The sequence below is a fragment of the Blennius ocellaris genome (assembly GCF_963422515.1).
Source record: "Blennius ocellaris genome assembly, chromosome: 16".
In the NCBI taxonomy this organism is placed as follows: domain Eukaryota; kingdom Metazoa; phylum Chordata; class Actinopteri; order Blenniiformes; family Blenniidae; genus Blennius; species Blennius ocellaris.
In genome coordinates, this window is record NC_137665.1 from 7,936,559 (window position 1) to 7,957,248 (window position 20,690).

Below are 20,690 nucleotides of genomic sequence, written 5' to 3' on the forward strand. Positions count from 1 at the left end.
CTGGAAAATCTTATTCAATATTATTCGTTTTTACCAAATAGGTGGATGTTATGTTTGATAATGCTAAATAAGAGCGTCTGTGACAGAAATTGGATTTATAAAATGGCACCATCCAGTGGAAACAAACAGTCCTACATTAGGCACCATTGTGCTTTTGTATCTCTTTACCACTTGTTTATGTCACCCTCCAACTCCTCAAGTTGGATGAAAGATGGGTGGATGATTTATTGTGCCTCAGGATTTTATAAATTTAATATTTTTTTATAGATTTTTATAAAGAAACATATAATAAATATATTTCTCAATAATCATAACACAACAAATATTATATTATATTATATTATATTATATTATATTATATTATATTATATTATATTATATTATATTATATTATATTATATTATATTATATTATATTATGCACTCTCTTGCAAACTTCAGTAATGGAGAAATTTCACCAAGGTTCTTTTGTGTCAAAGCGTCACCGGACGCGTCACCAGCCAATCAAAATCTGAGTTGATATCTGAAGCCCGCCCCACAGTGTACTTTTAACCAATTGGTGGGTGCATTTTACAGAAGTGGGTGGAACAAAGGACACAACATGATAGTCTGTGTTGTATATATTCCAACGTCGGCAACTAGGAAAACTAGTTAGCTAGGCTTATCTCCAAAGATGACAGCAGCGGTATCAGCGCGACATCGTGGTGCGAAATAGCAAACAATTACAACATTGTTTATGATTTAGTTCATATAGCTCTTCACTCTGTGACCTCATATTCATCCTTCAGAAATTGAAAGCCAATTTTCTTGGAGTTTTTGGAGCATTAAATGGAGGAGAAGAGGGAAGACGGAGACTCGGAGATACAGGAACACGGACCCGAGCACTGGTTCTCAAAATGGGAGCGGCAGTGTTTGGCCGAAGCGGAGCAGAGGGAGCTGAGCGAGGAGGAGGCCGACAACGAGCAGGATAAACTGTGGCATCTCTTCCAGAACTCCGCCACCGCGGTGGCACAGTTATACAAAGGTGGAAACCAGCGTCCGTCTATAACGGCACTCTATGCCGTGATACAGTCGGTTCGTGTGTCGGCAGCCCCGTGTCCACAGCCCGGTCCACTGACGTTAACGGATCTGTTTTATGGGTCACTAATAACTCGCCTGGTGGCGGACTCGCGCCCCTGTTACGCGGATATTAACGTTTACAGCTGATTTCGCGACGCTAAATTTAGCTAGCTCGTGTTAGCCGACCACCGAATTAGTTATGGTCTGAAACTTCTTTTGATCACGGCGACGTCGAAAGCTAAACGGCATCGGTTTAATCGAGTGCTCGAGGTGGCAGCTGCGTCTGTGGCGACTACTTTTGTCCGTGTTGACACTTTAACTTGGACAGCAGCTGGCCGCTAACGTAACGTTAGCGAGGCTAGTTACAAAATGGCGATGGTAACAACAATCGTAGCTACGCGACATTCCCAGATGACAGTTTCTCTCCTGTCAGTGTTTAACGTCCGTTTACAGGTCGCACCTTCCCGGTGGGCCGTGTTAAGAAGTACTTTTTTTTTTCTTTTCTTTTAAAAAAAAAATCAGTCACTGTCAACCCTTAACGCGAACGGCCTGCCCTCCGCTGAGTGGGTGCAAACAAACACACACTAACATTAGCAAGCCTAATAATTACAAGATGGCGAGGGTCGTATATTGGTTCGTTTTTAAGCGTTATTGAGCTGTCCGACTCTTTGCTCTTGCTCGAGTCTTTCAAATACTCGTCGCAGGGCAAAGTGTGGACAAGATGTGGACCTGCTCGCCGTTTGGCTATGTTTGGCATGTATGTTGGACATGGCTCTGCAACTTTCCTGCTGAGAAGGCAGTTAAGTTGGTGTGTCGGTGTTCTCTCTCTAAACAAGCCGCTGCCAAGCTGGCCATCTAGTGCTGGCTGACAGTTATTTTTATGCTAAACCCTGTCCCTGCAATTGTAGATGCAAGACAAAATGGCGAATGAAAACGATCTTCACCCCAACCCTGTAGTCACCATGCTGTTTGGGACTCACTGGGATTTTTGTTGCCGGTGCTGTTGGTTGAATCGATTTTTCTTATCGCAAATAATATGTATATATATCCTCTCTAAATTAGTTTCCCCCCCCCCTCTCTTTTGTTGCCACAGACAGAGTATGCCATCAGCAGGGCCTGTCATTGTGGGTGCCATTTCAGAATGCTGCTACAGCAGTCACTAACCTTTACAAAGGTAAGTAGCCACATCCTTCTCACTTGAAGGATTTATTGATCTGTCTGCTACTCTGTACCTGCACTTGTGTTTGTGCTTCTCCATCAACATGGACACTGATTATCAATGTGCCTGCAACTGCAGACATGTTTTTATTGACGGACTCCATCAAACAGTCAACAGGCCTGCTCATTATGAGCTTTTTTGGCTCTATAATGATTTTTTTTTTTCATCTTGCAGGTTTTAATCTGTTCAAGTGCTAAACATTGAAATACGTCTAACAATGACACATGTCGAAGGACTGGTGTCCTTTGTCTTTAGTTCCCTGTGATTGGCTTCTGCACTCCACAACCCTAAATTGCATAAAGCTGCAGAGTAGATGTAGTTCCTCCATCTATTCTGCAGCTTTATGCCATTTTTATAACAACACTTTAAGTCAAAGTATGAGCACATGCTGTGTAGATTGTTACCAGTCAGTTTGTTTTTCTGATTTGCTTCTTGTGAATACTAACTATAGTATTCACTAACCATGATCTTTGCCTTTGCTAAAATGCTGCGAGGATGATGTACACGTTGGATTTGGTTTGAACATGTTTTTTATTTTAATGTTGCAGAGAGTGTGGATGCCCATCAGAGAAGCTTCGATCGGGGGATGCAGGCGGGGCATCAGCGTCGTAATAAAGTGAGTCTTTTTTTCTGTTCTTTCTCATGTTCTTTCGTAGAAGGATTAATTGTACATCATACTATATTCAAGAAAATAAGTGTTTCCACACTATATTTTGTTTGACTAAAAGAATTTATTAATGCATCGATGTTTGTTTAAAACATTACGATACACCTTTTATCTTCATGAAGCTCATTTAAGACACCCCAGTGGACAAATGTGCTGTACAAAGACTACATAAGATGTAGAAGTGCACAGTACACATCTTTCCACAAAATAGATAAGTTAGAGATGATATAATAAACCTAATTCAATTAAAAGGGATCAAAACATGCGTAATATAAAAGACATTAAAAGATGAGTAAAAACCGTATAGAATAAAAAGTCAACAGCTCACATGGTGTTGAAGGCCATAGAGAGAAAAGGTGGGTTGAAAATACATTTTCAATAACTGATGGATGGTCCGCGATTATATTTGACTGCAGGACATGTTGGCCTGGGTGAAAAAGCGCCGGAGAACGATCCGCCGGGAGGACCTTATCAGCTTCCTGTGCGGCAAAGCACCACCGCACAGAAGTAGCAGGGCTAACCCTCGACTGAGCATGGTGGCCCCCAGCCGGGCCAATTCACCAACAGAGACAGGCTCATCTGTGGAAGCAGACCTGCAGCCCTTCAGAGAGGCCATAGCACTGCATGGTGAGTAACAGGAAGCGCATGCCAGTGTTGACGCTGAAACACCGGTGGGTCATTCTTGCTGAACTATTCCAAATCATTAACCAAGGTAACCAAGGGAGTGCTGGATACAATTCAGTGTTTCTGATGGTTGCTAATAAAAGGCTGCACATGCTACATCACTGTTAATGTGTGTTCATATTTAAAGTTCCTCTACCAGAATCCACGTGAGAAAAATGACAAATTTAGGACTCGGTTTTAGTTGTTGATGTACATCTCCAATACGTTGTCAATACCTTTCTGAAAGTAATTCGTCATTACAATCATACAAACAATTATTTCCAGCATTTCATTTTCCCAGAACATCCTCATCCCAGGTTTGTTGAAACCCTTGTGGTCACGTAAACTCCCGAAGAATCTTTTGAACACTTGATCTCGATTCGCACTTGAAAAATGATTATCAGTTTCACTACATTTAAGACTATTCCCGTGGCTCGAATACTCTTTAAGAAAGTCTGGGTTTTTTTCTGAGCTGAGTCAATCAAGTGTTGATATTTTCGCTTGAGCTGCTGCAAGAACTTTGATATCCCAGAAACCCATGCAGCAGGTTTCCGGAGATGACGTCGGTGATGCATAAACACAGTTTGATGGCTTGAAATTCTAGTTTGTTTGTAAACGTACTGACTTTGGTGTCAGCGATTCCAAGAACTGTGGGTTGGGAATTTATGGAACGGAGTGGTAATGGTCTCGCTTAGGTTTATTCTCTGTGCAGAAGTGAGACCTTTTATGGCAAGCATATTTGAAAGAGTTTTTTTCTGGTAGAGTAACTTTAAGCTCATTCTGTCGGTTTAAAAAGTGTTTACAGCGTTGTTTATTGAAAATCCTCGAAAGCAAGCAGTCTTGTTCCCCTGTCTCTGCTGTACAGTCGGCGGTGAGAGACGCACTGTGTGTTTATGATACCACGCTTGTCCTTCAGCCATCATGCTTGGCCACATGTGGCTGAGAGATAAGGTTGTTTTACAGGTGGTGCGTGTGCGCGAGCATGATCCAGTGGTAAAAGAGGGCCTCACTCTAACCCCGTGTGTGTGTGTGTGTTCATGAGAGAGGGAACATGTGACCATCAAAAATACTGTTTGCCTGCAGGATTTCGGTACACAGTTCAGATTTGTGTTAATGTTGGTAGCGTGTTGTGCTGTCGACGAACTTCCGGTGTTGTAAGTGGATTCACATTTTAAAGGGGCAGTTTCAGAGTGTACCTAAGGTTAGGCTGGATCATGTTGGGCATTTGGTGGCTTAAGTTACAGAAATACAAGTTCAGTGTCTGTCAGGTGGTTCCAGTGTCTGAGTCATCACATGCCTTTAGTATTTCACTCCTGATGTGTTGTGACTTCTATTAGTGTATTTTTCAAATTAATAACAGTACATAATGCATAATAGATGTTAAGACAAAGTTGTTGGATATTTAGTTTTGCAAACCAGTCTCATTCCTCGTGTTGCAATAAAACGAGAGTGCTACGTCAGGGGCACAGAATGTACGGCCCTATGGTTAAAGATGGCTTTGCAATATTTTTGGTGTTTTTGTACTTGTCGCATATCTCTTAAGTCACAGTCACTCTTTCCAACAGCAGTGGTACTGCAACCTGTGTTTATTTTTATTGGCGCGGCAGTGATTTAGTTCAGATCGGGTTTTGACGACCAGGGCCCGCCTGTGTTTTGTGTGAGACGACTACTTCAGGTTGAGTCTTGAGTCTTGTTTGCTCCCGAAATCCAAAATGGAGACAAAGTGAGTGACATATCAGTCTTGGCAAAGATCCGTTTACTAGCTCTCCTTCACCATCATCAAAGAATCCCATTCTCGCTACTCATGTTTTTCGGACCGAGCAGAAAGTGTCAGTTATTTAGTTTGCTCCTCAGATTATGTGTCTGTTTTGGTGCGTAGCTTGTGCCAGAGATGCTAACTGGATAGGTATTAATAGACGTTTAGTTATTCGGCTTTCCAGCGACTTAGTTTTTGATGTTTCATATGTCTTTGCTCGGATCAAGTTCTGCAGATGGTTTCACACTTGATGCATTTGGTGCAGTGGTACGGTTGCTGCTGGTGTGAATGCTGCTGTGGATTGAGTCCCACTTGTGGACCACGCTGGTGTTGGAACACTTGCTGACGCGCTTTGGTGCAAGTCTGAAGTCTGTGTGCGACGTGGAGCGAAAACAGGTCATTCTGGACTTGAAAGCAGCTTCGTGTCCTCCGACTTTAACATAATGTGCATAACAGATGCACCCCTGCTGCTGTTTTAACTCCCGTTTTCAGTTTTGTTGACTGTCCAAAAGTTCTTCGATGTAAAAGATCTCGCCACAATAATCCAACATGAAAAGTAGGAATGAAATGTGGTTCACCTGCAGACTTCGCAGTCAGCGGGAACATGAGTCTTAAACAACTGCAGCTTCTAGAATGTTCAAAATGCACTTGACTCGAGTGTGACGACCGTCTATATGTTGTTCCAGGGTTTAATGGTAGGAAATGTGTTTGTTTTAAAGGTGCAAGTATCTTATCGGCGTTCCTCTCCTCCCGCAGGTCTGAGCGGCGCCATGGCGAGCATCAGTGTGCGCTCCGGCGCTCCCGGGTCTCCCACGCACGTGAGCGGGAGCAGCAGCAATGGAGGCGGCGCGAGCGGAGGCGGTTCTTCAGGCTCGGGGCCGGTGTGCCGCAGCAGGCGCAACGGCCTCCAAGACGTGGATCTGAACACTTTCATTGCCGAGGAGATGGCGCTGCACCTGGACTCTACAGGCTCCGCCTCCGCCGGAGGGGGAGGAACCAGGAAACGAAACTCCACCCAGTGCAGTGACGTCATCACGGACTCCCCAACGCACAAACGCAACAGGATGATCTAACCTGCCGCCTGCCTGCGTGTGGAGGGTGGGAGGGTGGGGAGGGGGGTGGGGGGGGCGTCGGCTTCGGTGCCAGCGACGGGAGGGAGGGACAGACGGGCTTACAGATGTACAGACCGACGTTCAGAGCTGCAGACTTAAAGCGGGGACAGAAGGTTCTGGAGTTGGTCTGTCGAGTGAATGAAATCTGCTCCTTGTTTCCTTTTTCTCAGCACAGTTCTTTCAAATCGCTGATGTACAATCAGAGCGCTCGAAGAGTGTGTGACCGCGAATCCCCCCCGGACATCGTCGCACACCCCTCGGGCACCGCTGCCCTGGAAAGGAGACAACGGAGACGGCCACCCACTGAAGCGGGGACGAAGACCGTTCTGAAACGTCGACCAGATAAAAGCCACTTGATCTTTTGACACGCGTGTGCCCTCCTCCCCCCCCCTGCAACCTCACTCATCCTCACCCACCACCTTAATAAGGAAGTGAGGGCCATGATCAAATCGTTTCACTCAGAGGATTAAGTTGCTCGCCAAATGGGTGAGCCGACTCTGCCAGAGACTGACTCACTCGCCCGCCACCCCACTCCCCCTCCCCCCTCGTATCAAACTCGTTCTGTTACTTCATCATTGCAGCTCAGAGTTGATGTTGCCTATAAGTGGTGGAGCTCAATCACCTAGTTTGAGTACATGTGACTTCGCACCCTTGTAACCGGGTTTTTTTTGTTTGTTTGTTTTTTTTTTGGTTTTGGGAGCCACTGAGCTGATGGCGAACTACCAACAGCAGGTTAATATTATTTAGACGTTCAGATGTTACTCTCTGATATTACTGCTCTGCCTCAGCAGTGGCTCGATTCACTTCAGCCCCCAATCATGTCTTTTTCTTCTCAATTCTTTAGCCGCCAGTGTTAAAATCATAGATTTGTTGCCACTGTTTGCAGCTGCAGTAGCCAAGTTAATTTAGCTTTTTATAATTTTTTTTTTTTTTTTCCTTTTCCCCTCCACTTTTTACAGTTTTGCAGACGGTTCCAGTCTTCTCGCTTTACACTACTGCTGTGATGAAAGCAGCTGCTGTTTTGTGGTCACGAGGATTCTGATAAGTTGCAATAAGGATTTTGTTGGGGGGGGGGTTTGCACTTGGCTTTCACCTCTCTCACTCACGCAGACAAATCAGCTCTTCCATTCTACTCTGCTCCAGCCATAGCCTTGCGCAGCCCTAAACCAGTGCACGCTGTGGTTTGTTCCACACGTAAAGTAGTGCGAGTCGATCTCGGGTGCGAAAGGAGCACTCGCACACTCTAAGTATTAGATTGTGTTTTGAAGCATCTGTGTTGACTCCACCGCTGGTTAATTGAAGATAACCGGGGCTCTAATGAAAGTTTAAATCACAGAAATACTGTGAGAAGCACCACATGGCCCCCCCTCCCCCCCTCGCCTGTTGCACACCAAACCGACTGGATGATTACATAGTCTTAGTCTGCGCTCTATAAAAGATGTCAATAAACTGTGATTGGCTTTCGTGTTGACATGATTCAAGCTCATTTCAGTAAGGCGCAAGAATAGGAGACGTTTCAGCCACGAGTCTGAAAAGCAATGTAAACTGGTACTGTGCCCATATATATATATATATTTATATTTCCCGTAGGGCCATTAACTAAAGATTATTTGCAACTGAACCCAGTCCTCTTAATTTTGGATTGTGGTTTAATTTGGCACTGGAAACTCCTTGAAATAGAAGTAATTCTGCAAATCTGTCATCTGCTTTCCAGCTATGAAAGTGATAATGTGGCGATACAGCGAGTGTGTGAAACACCCAGGATGTTCAACCTGTAGTTCCTCCACAGCTCACTAGTGAGACGTTAATGCTTCTTCCTTTTTCTTCTTTTTTTTTTTCCGCCTCATGTTATCCTGACTCCCCGCTTGACTTTTTAATGGCCTGGAAAAATAAGTTTTCTTTAGTTTGTGTAATGCATGCCAGTTTTTAAAATTTCTGTTCAATTTTGGTCACAAAGTTCTTTTTCCTTTTTTAGTCATTACCAGTTGGCTTTTCAATTTCTACGTGATCGCGTTCAGGCCGGTGAAGGAAAAGAACCAGTGAGTGGATTCTGTCTCAAATGAAGTTCTGCTTCTGGGTAAAAAAAAAAAAAAAAAACAGAATTTGCCCACGAGGAGCTTTTTGGAAGTGGGTTTTTGCGAGATAGTAAAGCGTGTCCTGTAAGCTGCGGGGAGCTTCAGCCGTCACAGGTGTACTGAGTTCCATAACACAAGGAAGTTTTCTCTTTTCGTTTCTTCAAATGGGAGCTGTTGCATTTCAGGTCCGTTGCAGTTCAGCGTCAGCCCATCTGCACGCTCTTCAACAAACCAGCGGAACGCGTCGCGAGTATCAACGTTGCTCGGTCCAGCGTTTTTGGTGTCCCGACACTCCACTTTTTGTCAGCGTTCCGGATTGAAACTTCGACGTCGAGCCGTTCAGCTGTCGCCACTTGTTCCTGTAGCACGAGCGGCCAAGTTTAAAGGGAAGGCGCTGAAGCCTAAGGAAGGAATTTTAAAAAGGGTTAGTTGAGGAGCAGGAGTCGTTCCCTCCGTTCGTCCTGCAGCGTTGACCTTCGCTCGGTTACAAGAGAAGCGGCGCTTGTTTTTGGTTTCTTCCCCCTGAGCCACTCGCAGCCGACATCCACCATCCTCTCAAAAGGCTGATTCATGCCACATGTGTCTCAAGCCAACACTATTATCAGCTGTTTCTTCATACTTATTTGTTTAAAAAAAAATAATAACAAATGGCTAATCTATATACTTAACATTTAATTGTTGGTATGATATATGTGGTTCACATTGTAAAATAAATAAAAACCATTGAATTGCATTTGGATGGGATGGACAATGTTTCATTAAAAGTGGATTTCTGGATATTTTCAGGTTTGGTCTTTGACATTTTATGAAGTGAATGAGATGAGGACGCCAAAAAAAAAAAGTTTGCAAACTGTTTTCTCACACATGAAGTTGGTTGAATATCGAGCAGATGGTATTAGTGTTTCCAATAATCGAGGCATTTTTTTTTTCCAGGCACAGGGGACATGCTTTCAATCTTTAAAAAATAAAAAACTTCAATGGAAAGTCTTTTTCCACCCACACATCGAAATGAAGCGTCTGCTCACTGGAAGGCGAACCAGTAAACCAAGAGCTCCTACTGACCAGTAGAGGGCGTCAGAGGTCCAAAAGGGCAACAACTTATTCATGAAAATGAGGGGAAAACTAGTAAAACCTCCAGGCTTGTGCTTTAACATTTTTTAGCGAGTGGTTTCATCGGCTCCTTTTTTTTAAAACTAAAAGTTTATATTGGACTTTTTCATTAAAAGATTTTTAACCAGAAGTCTAAATGGAGAATGTGGATTTAGTCCAACCTCAAATGCATGATTTTCAGACTTGTCAGAAAATGACATCTCCACACAAGACAAGATAAACACTTGGCTAGTATTTGAAGCGTTGTCATTTATTTCTATGCTCCAGTATTTGCGATGTTGACAGCTGTACACCGATGACGGAGGACTTTGACTTGACATCGCAGATGGGAGGTGTGAAACATAAAGCTTTTCCATTAAATTAAACACAAAAGTACATAAAGGTGCAAACAAACATCGATCCACATTAAAAACTAAACGCTGCTCTGTTTTCTGAAGGAAGTGTGGATAACAAACTATACACACGTACAGCCGGCATCCTCCAGGATCTGTAGTTTTGGTCCGTGAGTATTGAACATTATAAGCCGTCTTCCTGCATCCTTTCCTCCAGCGAGATTTTAAACTTTCACCTCAGGGCAATTTGGAGCCGAAGTTGTTCTTCTTTTCAGCCGTGTCAAAGTTTAATCACCATGTGCTTCAATCATGGCGTTGTCGTCGAATGGCATTGAAGCTGGAGTCCTCTGGGAGATGTAGGACAAAGGGAGCTCTCAAGAGTTTGTCGACATCCGGCTGTGCGCAGGATGAGCTTCAGTGGAAAAGTGTCGGGGAGCCGGACTCAGATCTGGCTGAGGGGCAGGAACTTCTGGTAGTAGCTCTTGGTCACGTCAATCATCAGGTCCTGCGTGCATTCTGGGAGCTCTCCAGAAAACAGACCTGACAGCGTGAAACCGCCACAGAAGAAATGGGTCAAAGGTGGTCCAATGTCGAGGGAGGGATAAAAGTGTGTGTGTGTGTGTGTGTGTGTGTGAGAGATCGACGGACCTGGGCATCCAGAGAAGACCGTGAAAGGAGGAACCACCGTCTCGGGAGGAAGCACAGTGTTGTCTAAGATCTTGCAGCAGTCCTTCAACACACACCGACGACCCTGCGCACAACGTCCTGGCAAGTTGAGCCTCATGTCTTTTTAGAGTATCGAATACCGTTAGGATGTAACAATATACACACATTTCCCACTTAACCACACAAGTTTTATCTCCTTGAGCATAGTTTTCAAGAAAAACATGCAATATTTATTCTTTTTTTTTTTTTTCTTTTTAAATGTGCACTTTTTTTCTTTTTGATGATCATATAAAGCTACAGTCATCCTGCTTATGTGAACATGCACAGAGCTGGATTGAAATAACCGGGCCCAGGTTACCAAGTTGATATCCAGCTGAGTTAAGTAATACCCGTGGTTTGTTATTACTTGTCTTTCAGCACATCTTGTAAGATGTTCTTAGTTATAATCACAAATCTGTTACAACACCACATTTTGTAACGTGGTCACTGCGTGACTCTTTATATTTTTGCACCAAACATAGATCCACTTCACTTTGTTTGTATATTAACATGCATTTTAATTCTGATCTTAAAGTGAGGCCGTCTGCCTGCACTTTTCCTTCTCCTGCTAGGCAGTCATCCTGAACATGACCATCATGTGACAATATGGCCGCAGGCAACAGGAGACACGGAGTCTGTATCTCCCGACTATTGCAGGGCCAGAGTTCCATCTCCTTGAGCAGAGTTTCCTCACACTGTCAAAGAGCTCAATTGTGTTCGGGATTCCATCGTACTCACTATGACACAGTTCTTCCCGATGTGGACGTAAGAACCGATCTGCGCTGCGTTGACTACGCAGTCCTCCTCGATGAAGACGTGGTCGCCGATGTGCAGAGGGAAGAAGGCCACTCTGGAGAAGAAAGAAGACAATAAAGTGGTTTAAGGGGGCAGACACCAAGCTGAATACAGTTAGCATGCATACTCCTCATAACCACAACTCCTCGGCCATTAATTATATCCACAACATTCAGAAATGAACAGAAAGTTCTGCAAAGAAATTGAGCTTTTTACACATATACTAGTCATTATAACAACAACCAGGTCAGTACAGCTGATAGTCAAATCAGAGGCAGATTCAGTCATGTCACACATTTATCGAGTGGATTTTTGATACCATCAAAAACCCACTGAGATATTGTATAACTGGCAGATATTTAAATAAGCTATTTATTTACCCTTTGCTGAACTTTTTGAAAGGTGGTCTGATGACACTTCGGCTCTTCACCACGCAGTGTCTCCCCACCCTGACATTAGCCAGGTCTCCTCTGATGATGCAGTCATTCATGACAATAGTCTAAAAAAAAATTTAAAAAAAAGACACGAAACACGTAAACTAACATTTAACAAGCTACACGCACTTCATCGTTGAGGTTCGGATTCTCACTCACTTTCCCGTTGAGGACGATGTTTTGACTGCCACACAGCACAGACTGCCTGCTCACTTTATTGCCAGAGGCCTGAAAACAAAAAAACAAAACAAAAATAATGGTCAGGACTTGTGTATATATATATGTATATATATATATACAAAACAAACATGTTAGTGTATTTCTGTCTCATGCACATTAAGCACAAACACAATGACTTCAGCAGTCCAACGCCCAGCTCCGGCTGACAAACCGCGAGCGACGATGAGCCCGGAAACACACACATTACCGTCTCTATGTACTCCGCTTTGTTGTACAGTATCTCAGACAACTCCATGGCTGTAGACTTTGTATAACCCGTATAAAAACAGTTTGTATTATTCGGGCACAAAGAGCATCAAAAACATATATCTCTGTTCCGAACCGCACAAGCCTTGAGCGTCAAAGCGCATGACCGGAGGTGACGGCATCACGTAATCCTAACAACGGAAGAAGAGCGTGCACGCACAAGCTCGACATAAATAAATAAATACATACATACGTATGACGTGCTGTTTATAACACAGTATAAATAAATACACCAACAAATAGAGTTAACTTCAACAGACCAAGTTAAGAATAGGCAGAAGCCATGTATATTTATGCAAAGCCTATAAATTCTAGGAAGTACCTAGAATATGTGTAGCTCATAAACAAAAGCCCAAATGACAAAACCAATGGCAAAAAAATGGAATAAAGATCTAATGAAGATAACACAAGAAGAATCAATGATATCCCCTTTCACTCATCTTCAGTCTGAACTGTTACTCTGAATTATTTTGTAATTGACAGCTGTTTTAAAAGTTGATAGTGAACTACTACAATCAAGTTCACAGAGAACATTTTACAGTTTCACAGCTACCAGGACAGAAACACATCTATATTGTTTATTCATTCTCGCTTTATGTCATTAAAAAATAAACATTCCAAATTATATTTGCATTCTCTTAAATGAAAAGCAAAACTGAAATACGAACATAAAAAAGCATTTATTATGAACTTCACATAATATTTAACATGTCATTAATTAGACGATATCTGATAATTTTAAAATGTTCTCTATTTTATTTCATTCCATGGTTTTTGTTTGTCTGGATAAAATAATAATCAAAAACAACCAAAAACTGTGACAAGAATGGGTTGAATGCAGAGGAATATTTTTCTTAAAATGTGCAAAGGGATCGTTAAAGTATGTGCAATTTGAATATCAATGGTGACGTTTCCTTCTTAATAGCACATTTGGAACAACGAGTATGTTAACACATTCTGCACCACCCTAAATTATATTACATTGAGAAATATACAGACAGATAAACTTCTTATTTGAGTTGATTAGTTAATGCTAATGGAGAATCTTATTGAAATTATGGAACAATTACAAAGCGTGTATGTGACGAACACTACTACTAACTCCTAAAACAAATACAGATGATTTAGTGCGCATGCGCGCGGCGAAGCCCTTGACCCCCGTTTCTTCTTCTTCTTCCTCGCTGCGCGCGCCTCTCTGCCTCTCACTCCGTCATGGCGGCTCGTGTCCTGCAGCAGTGCGTCCGCTCCTTCGCCCGACCCTCGCTGAGGCTGTGCTCCGGCAAACTCGCCCTCAGAGCCGCTGTCGCTCCGGTGACAGCCCTCCACCGGCCCCTGTCGTCGGCCGCAGACAGCCGGAGGACACGGTGGCTCGACCAGAGTCGGGTGAGTCCCGCTCACATTGTGGCCTAGCTGGTGACCTACCGACGTCTTTCAAATCCGCCGGGCCGAAGAGACCCGCAGACAGCCCGCCGTGTGGGAGGACAGAGGGGTTTAGGCGTAGGCGGTTGTCCGCGGCTGTGGCAGTCCGGCCTCAATTCGCTAAATCTCTGAAACTTTGCGGTTTGATGTCATGACAGGCATGTTTGGATGTTAGCTGTTAGCTCCCGTGTTAGCTGGTGCGTTCAGGGACGCCTGTGTTGTTGGTCTCCTCCAACCCTGGTTTCACCTCCAAACTAACGCCACACTCCCACATCCTGTAGAATAACCACGCACCGAGCTGGTACACACCTTTTCGTATTAGTATCGCTCAAATAGACACTTTTCTGTACGCTATTTTCTGGTGTGAAATGCCCTGTATGCTTCTGTCTCTCTCGTGAGGTTAATTAACAGGTGATGTTGTCATGTTTACATTTAGCTTATTAAACTTTGAAGATTAATGAGGCTCTGCAAACTCATGTAGCAATTTAATCTTATCATGTAAGATTCAATCCAATCCAATCCACTTTATTTATATAGCACATTTTAAAAACGAAGCGTTTACAAAATGGTCTGCAGGTCATGAACCATATCAGATCGACGGTTTTAAAAATCTAAATATCTGCAAGATGCCGATTGTTTTTCGTGGATTGTTATGTCACTGTTGTATTTACAGACCAAATGAAAACGTCTGAATTGATCCTATTAACCAAATCTGTGTCTGTGCAATGAAGACAATAACAAGCTTTTAAAATGAAGCTAAGCGAGACCTGTGAAAGGAACAACTGTCCATCCTATAAGCTTTAGTGTCGTGGTTATGCGCAACTCTGGAAGGTCTGATGTTTTCCTTCCCTCCTCAGATCTCTTCAGTGAGTGTGTTGTGCCGACACTATGGGGACCTGCCTCCTCTCACCCTAGAATCCATCAAAGACCGCGTAATGTATGTACTCAAGCTCTACGACAAGATCAACCCAGAGAAGGTGAGTAATGGGGAAAAAGGCATGAGACCTGAACGCTGCATGGGAGAGTTAAAGAAAGATGGACAAATTATCTGTAACCCTGCTGCTTATACAATATATACTGTTAAACATTTCTGCAGTCTGTCAAACAAAAGCCAAAAACAGTGTTTGCATGTCGCTTTGTATATGTAAGCGCCCACTGAATTAATCCAAGTGTTTGTGTTTTCCAGCTGCAGACAGTCTCCCACTTCATGAAAGACCTGGGATTGGACAGCTTGGACCAGGTGGAGATCATCATGGCCATGGAGGATGAGTTTGGTGAGACCCTCTGCAAACCTACATTTTTTTTGGCTTTGAAAAATACTTTAAATCACCTTGTGGGCAAGCCACATTTTCCATTGTTTTAGTCTGTGCATTGACATACTGATCCAAGTTGTGATTGAGCAGGCGTCACTTCTTGTTGTACTCATTTGCTGATATTTGTTTACAGAGTGCTTTTGTTACAAAGATGTATAAGTGAAAATACAGAGATTAACAAACAAAAATGCACATGTTCAGATGAGGTTATAAAAGGTTTTGATCTGCTGCTTAAAGCTGTAAAAAGAATGCACTCACCATTATTCAATAAGTGTCTGGTATTGGCTTTTGGTCTAATCAAGGACTTAACCCAGAAGCGAACAGCAGATGGCAGCAGTAGCATTAAACTGAGGGTGATTGCATTGACTAAGTTTCGTGTTCTACTGTTTGGACCTTAAATACGAGACAGACTCCAGCTTGCTGAGTTTAGTAATAAAAAAAATAAAATAAAATGTTGGTCGATGCGGCCAGGGCAGGGGGCGAGACGGACTTTGACGTGTGTTTGTTGTCGCCGCTGCCGCAGGTTTTGAGATTCCAGACGCAGAAGCTGAGAAGCTGATGACTCCCGAGGAGATTGTACAGTACATCGCAGACAAGAAGGACGTTTACGAATAATCTGATCACACAGGTCGGTCTGCCCGCCCAGCCGAGAACACACCCCCCCCCCCGAGCGTTTTGTTTAGTGCTGATGGTTTACTTCCCCTTCCTCCCACAGAGGGTGACCCCCCCCACCCTCCACCACCCCACAGGACGTCCTCTTGCAGCAGCCATACCAGAAGCCCTCCCGCTCCACCCTTCGTGTCCCGTGAGGCATCGCCGGCGCCGCCTGCCGTGTTTGACTGTATTTAAATGAACATGTTTTTTTTTGGGAGTGTGGAGATAAAAGTCAATAATAAACAAAAGTTCTATCAGTTTGGATTTGTTCCTGTCACAGCGCCATCCTGTGGTTCAGATGTATGATTTCTCTTGAACAGATCAATAAAGACGCACACTGTACACGTTTCTGCTGGTTAGTTCACTCATTAAATGTTTTCCACTTTTAGAAATGTTCACTATCAATACTGACTATATCAAGAAAACATCACATGAACAGTTTTAGACCTCAGATTGTTGAATTCAGCTCCAGAGAAAGTTTGTTTGGACTTTGAAATATCTGCCAGACAATAGTTCAGATTGTGGATGAATGAGATCGTTGTGAAGTGGGGAGCAGGGAAAGTATCACACATGACTTGTCCCTAAACTTTTGAGGTCTTTCAAAACTTAACACATCATTGAACCATGTCCTTTGAAATAACGGATTCCAGATAAAGGCATAAATGAAATGCATGCAGTGTGTCAAATTAGGCCCTGCAAAGGTTAAAAAGAAATGATGCAAATAAAATTCCTCCCTGTAATTAAATGTGTGCTGTTTTGCAAACATCCTTGAAATAATCTGGCAGTTGGACATTAAAAAAGGTCTTATTGCTGTGTCTGAAAATACTCGAGGTTAAAATCTTTGCTTCGATGAACGACGGCCATGATTTTTTTTCTCGAGTGGCTGAAATAACGAGTCGTTGAGCGGCATCATGGTTAGTCTTTTATTGAGGGTTGTACCCAAGTTATACAGCTTTGTACACTGGCTGCAGGAGCCAGTGGGTTACAAACAGTAATCAGTATACGAGTACAGCCAACAGAAGACCTACTACCTACTACTCTACACCTTAGTACAGATACTCTGAAGAGCACTAAAATTCAGAAAGGAAAAAAATAAAGGGAAAATAATACAGAACAAACCAAGCAACAAAGGAAGGAGAATAAAAAGATTAAATGAAACCAAACAAGTAGACAGCATCAGAGGAGACATTCATTATTAGAGCACACTGGAGTTGGTTTTCTATACCAGGTAATATCAGGCGACTTTGTTTCTTGTCAATTTTTATACCCATACAAATAAAGATTGTCCTTCAAAAAGTGCAGATTCCACCGAAGTTTAAGATAAAATCCTTTGATGACCCAAGGAAGACATTTGAAAATAAAAAGGTACTTCCTGTTTTGTTTGTAAGAGGAAGACTTCCTCCAGTTGATTATAGACACTGTACGCTTATATTTTCATATATATATATTATATATAGTTTCAACAGTCTCCCAAAGCAATGTGCATAATAGGTTTTACAGGTGATCCAACTACACACTGTGGATTGATAGAATCTCTATAAAAAACATCATAGTTGTGTAAAATTTGCAGTTTCACCGGCCTCGACGCCCCGCGGCTTCTCGGACACGAGGCAAGCTGTGAAAATAAACAAATGGACTTTGCAAATCTTAACCTGTCCTCCTCCCCTGCTACAACTGGCCCGGCGGTAGGTAATAAAGGTTTTGTTTTTTTTTTCTTCAGTTTTCATCATTATTATTAGTAGTAGTAGTACTAGAAGTACGATTCAACGATGGCACAACATGTTTTGAGGAATATTATTGGGAATCCCGTCTCAGCTGAGTTTGTTTCTTTAAGATGATGGGATTATTATTTTACTTTAAAAGACAGCAAAAAAAACAACACAAAACCCAAGGTGGACATGGAAGCCTGGGTTCAACACTCCACTGCATAGTCTCTCTGAGCAACACCCTCCCCCCCCCACCCCCCTCCCCGATAACCCCCCCACGTCTTTGTGCTGGTTAGACTAAAGCTTTTCAGGGTTTGTTTGTGTGTGTGTGTGTTTCATACTAAATGTAAAACGACAAAAAGACAGCAGATTCTCACAGTTTTTGTGTGTTTTTTCCTCTTTTGTGTGTTTTTTTTTTGTTGGTTTTTCTTTTTGTTTTAAAAAAAAATAGCCTTTTAGCGCTTTTCTTTCTTTTTTTTTTGATCGACTGTAGGAGCCGTCAGGTGTGTTATGATATAATATAGCATTTACTCACAGGATAGTTAAGAGAAACAAAGAGTCACATTTTTTTTTTTTTTTTTTTAAATCTTAAATATTAAAAAGTAGTAGCGTATCACCAGCCAGCTTCCCTCCATCCCTCCGTCCTTCTGTCCTCCCCCTGTCGGGAAGCTGCTTGGCAGCCCTGGGGATTGTACATTGCTCGTGGTGGATTTCACTAACTGAAAAAAAGGTTTTCCTCACGTCATCCTTTTTGCAAATGACAAGGTTTCTTTTTGTTGTTGTTGGTTTTGTTTAAATATCTTCAAGCATTTAACATTGTCCAGCTTTTTAAATACACAATGCACACGTACACAACCAAAAGAAAAAAAAAAAGAAGTATCAATCCCTTTCCTCTCGCTCACCCTCCCTCCTCGATTTGGCATGATAATGTGTTACACACACCTCTTCTGCACAACACTGGGGTTTGTTTTGCATATTTCCACACTCGCATACACGCACACACTCACAGTGGACAGAAATGGAGCGAGATAATAAACTGGCGACCACAGACAGTAACATGGACTTGAATGAGAGGCGTTTTTACAGACATTGCTTGTCCCTTCTCTAAACAGCGGGGTCGCGCGACCTCCCGACGAGGCTCCGCCCACCAAAGGATTACGATTAAGTAAGACATGTGGGGGGGGGGCAGGAAACAGACAGACGCACTGCTAAAATCTGAACAAAGTGAAGAAGTCGTTAGAGTGGAAGGGAGTCGAGACGAGCTCCCTCCAGGTCAGTTCTGCATCTCCTCTCCTGTGCTGAAGTTTTGGTGCTGAAGTTTTGGAGCTGAGCGAATGTTTAAAAACAAAAAAACAAAAAAAAAAACCCTCCCCCGAGTCCCTGAAAAGCCGCCGCAAAGTCACAGCCCCTCCCCGACAGGAAGCCTCGCCTCGTTTTCAGTCAAAGCTCGGCACGCACACAGACAAAACGGTGAGCGTGCTCGCTCTCGTCCCTCCGCTGATCGGGTGCCGCAGAAGGCAGATCGAGGCTCCGCTGCCGTTTATACTATTTTAAAAACAAACAAACCAAACAAAAAACCGTTGCAGCTACATTCTGGCCCGGGACGGGCGGCGTGGCGAAGTCGCCGCTCCGACCGGCCGGCCGGCCGGCCGGCCCAGCGCGAGCAGGGGGAGAGGTAAACCCGGAGGATGACGCGATTGCGACGCGCTGCTCCGTCTTCTCCCGCTCGCCTGGCTGGGGTCAACAAAGCACCATCTTCGCGTTTCACACACACGGACACACACACACACACTTTACCCTGTCACAATACACTCACAGGCACACCTCTCTCTCTCTCTCAGACGAGACGCGAGAATTCAACACTACACCGCCCCTCATGTCTGCGACCGTCTGGGCTTTGCTCTCCGCTCGCTCGGCCTTCTCCTCCAACCCACCAAGTGCAAAATCCAAGGCTCCTCAGTTCAATTTGTCAAATTAAGTCAACTCAAAAGAAGAAAAACGAAAACACAAAACAAGCACAGTTCGGATGTTCCACTGGATAACAATTGTTCAACGAGACAAAAACAGTAAGATAGATATATATATATATATAGTTTAAGCAAAGAGATCTGGAATTAAGTAAACTAATATTTTGTATGATTGAATTATTTGGTAGAGAGCGGTTCAATACTGGCACACACCACTGTCAAGTCTGGCTAATACTCAAGGTTTCGTCTCACTACATAGATGCTCAGAAGTTGTTCAATATTCACGGCTAAACTTAAAAACAACTAAAGCCAACGCTTCTAGTACTTCTGAAATAAAACCCTATATCAGAGGGGGGGGGGGGGGGGGAAATGTACGCGTGCACACACACACACACACAGGAAAACAATGGGCTCGAAACAAAGATTTAAAATACGATGAAGACAAAGGAAATTAAGGTCCATGGCTTCGCTAATGCTGACTTCTCATTCACGCACTGTTTTTTTTTTTTTTTGCTATTCCTCAAAAAATTGTGCATCATAGTAACTCAACAATCACTGGTAGGTAAATCTATTTTTCACGCTTGTATTTTTGCTGACAAAAAAAAGATTAAAAGAAACACCACTGGTGGATTTACATTCACGCTGTTTTCTCACACACTCGACTCCAGCTGTAGAACTCACATCTGCTGGTACACACACACACACACACACACACACACATCCACTTAATCACATGAGGAACTTCAGATGAGTAACCCCGCCCTCCCCGGACCAAAGGAAGAGAAAGAAAAAAAAAACAAACACAGTACAACAATACAATCATATTCTATTTGTAAACAGGTAGAAGCCACTTGACTTGTTGCATCTTCGGACACAATTAGGATCAAGGCAATGAAATGTGGACGACTTTTGCACTGTTAAAATATTATCTTCAACCAAAACGAGATTTTAAAGACTTTTTCTTCTTCGTTCCTATTTCTTTAAACACATCTGTGGCAATGAGAGCAAAACTTGTTTTTTTCTTCGTTTTTTTTCCCCTTTAAAAAAAAAAAACAAACAAAAAAAACCAAGTCATATTTTGTTGTACTTTGATGAAACATTGGAAACATGGGAAATAAAAGAACACCTCTCAGTAGGCCATGTGAACGCGAGAGGCTACAGTATGCATAGATACAGATTCGCCTTTCTCTTGGTTTAGAAGTCTGACGAGACAGAACAT

At 43.0% G+C, this 20,690-nt stretch overlaps 3 protein-coding genes across 3 annotated transcripts; 2 read left to right on the forward strand and 1 right to left on the reverse strand.

The window, feature by feature from the left end:
- The first annotated feature begins 670 nt into the window (after positions 1–670).
- On the forward strand, positions 671–6,447 carry hapstr1a (HUWE1 associated protein modifying stress responses a). Its single transcript, XM_080511449.1, has 5 exons — positions 671–1,023; positions 2,152–2,232; positions 2,826–2,893; positions 3,361–3,571; positions 6,120–6,447. Exons 1-5 carry the CDS (start codon positions 828–830, stop codon positions 6,434–6,436), a joined length of 873 nt encoding a protein of 290 aa, XP_080367575.1. The 5' UTR covers positions 671–827; the 3' UTR covers positions 6,437–6,447.
- A 3,442-nt stretch (positions 6,448–9,889) lies between these two features.
- On the reverse strand, positions 9,890–12,497 carry dctn5 (dynactin 5). The gene is made up of 6 exons (XM_080511450.1): positions 12,354–12,497; positions 12,086–12,154; positions 11,873–11,991; positions 11,436–11,547; positions 10,641–10,743; positions 9,890–10,532 (listed from the first exon to the last, which is right to left on the reverse strand). The coding sequence occupies exons 1-6, from the start codon at positions 12,399–12,401 to the stop codon at positions 10,435–10,437; spliced, it is 549 nt and encodes a 182-aa protein (XP_080367576.1). The 5' UTR covers positions 12,402–12,497; the 3' UTR covers positions 9,890–10,434.
- A 1,094-nt stretch (positions 12,498–13,591) lies between these two features.
- Positions 13,592–16,146, forward strand: ndufab1b (NADH:ubiquinone oxidoreductase subunit AB1b). Its single transcript, XM_080511451.1, has 5 exons — positions 13,592–13,795; positions 14,689–14,808; positions 15,018–15,105; positions 15,668–15,772; positions 15,860–16,146. The coding sequence occupies exons 1-4, from the start codon at positions 13,625–13,627 to the stop codon at positions 15,757–15,759; spliced, it is 471 nt and encodes a 156-aa protein (XP_080367577.1). The 5' UTR covers positions 13,592–13,624; the 3' UTR covers positions 15,760–15,772; positions 15,860–16,146.
- Positions 16,147–20,690: the final 4,544 nt, after the last annotated feature.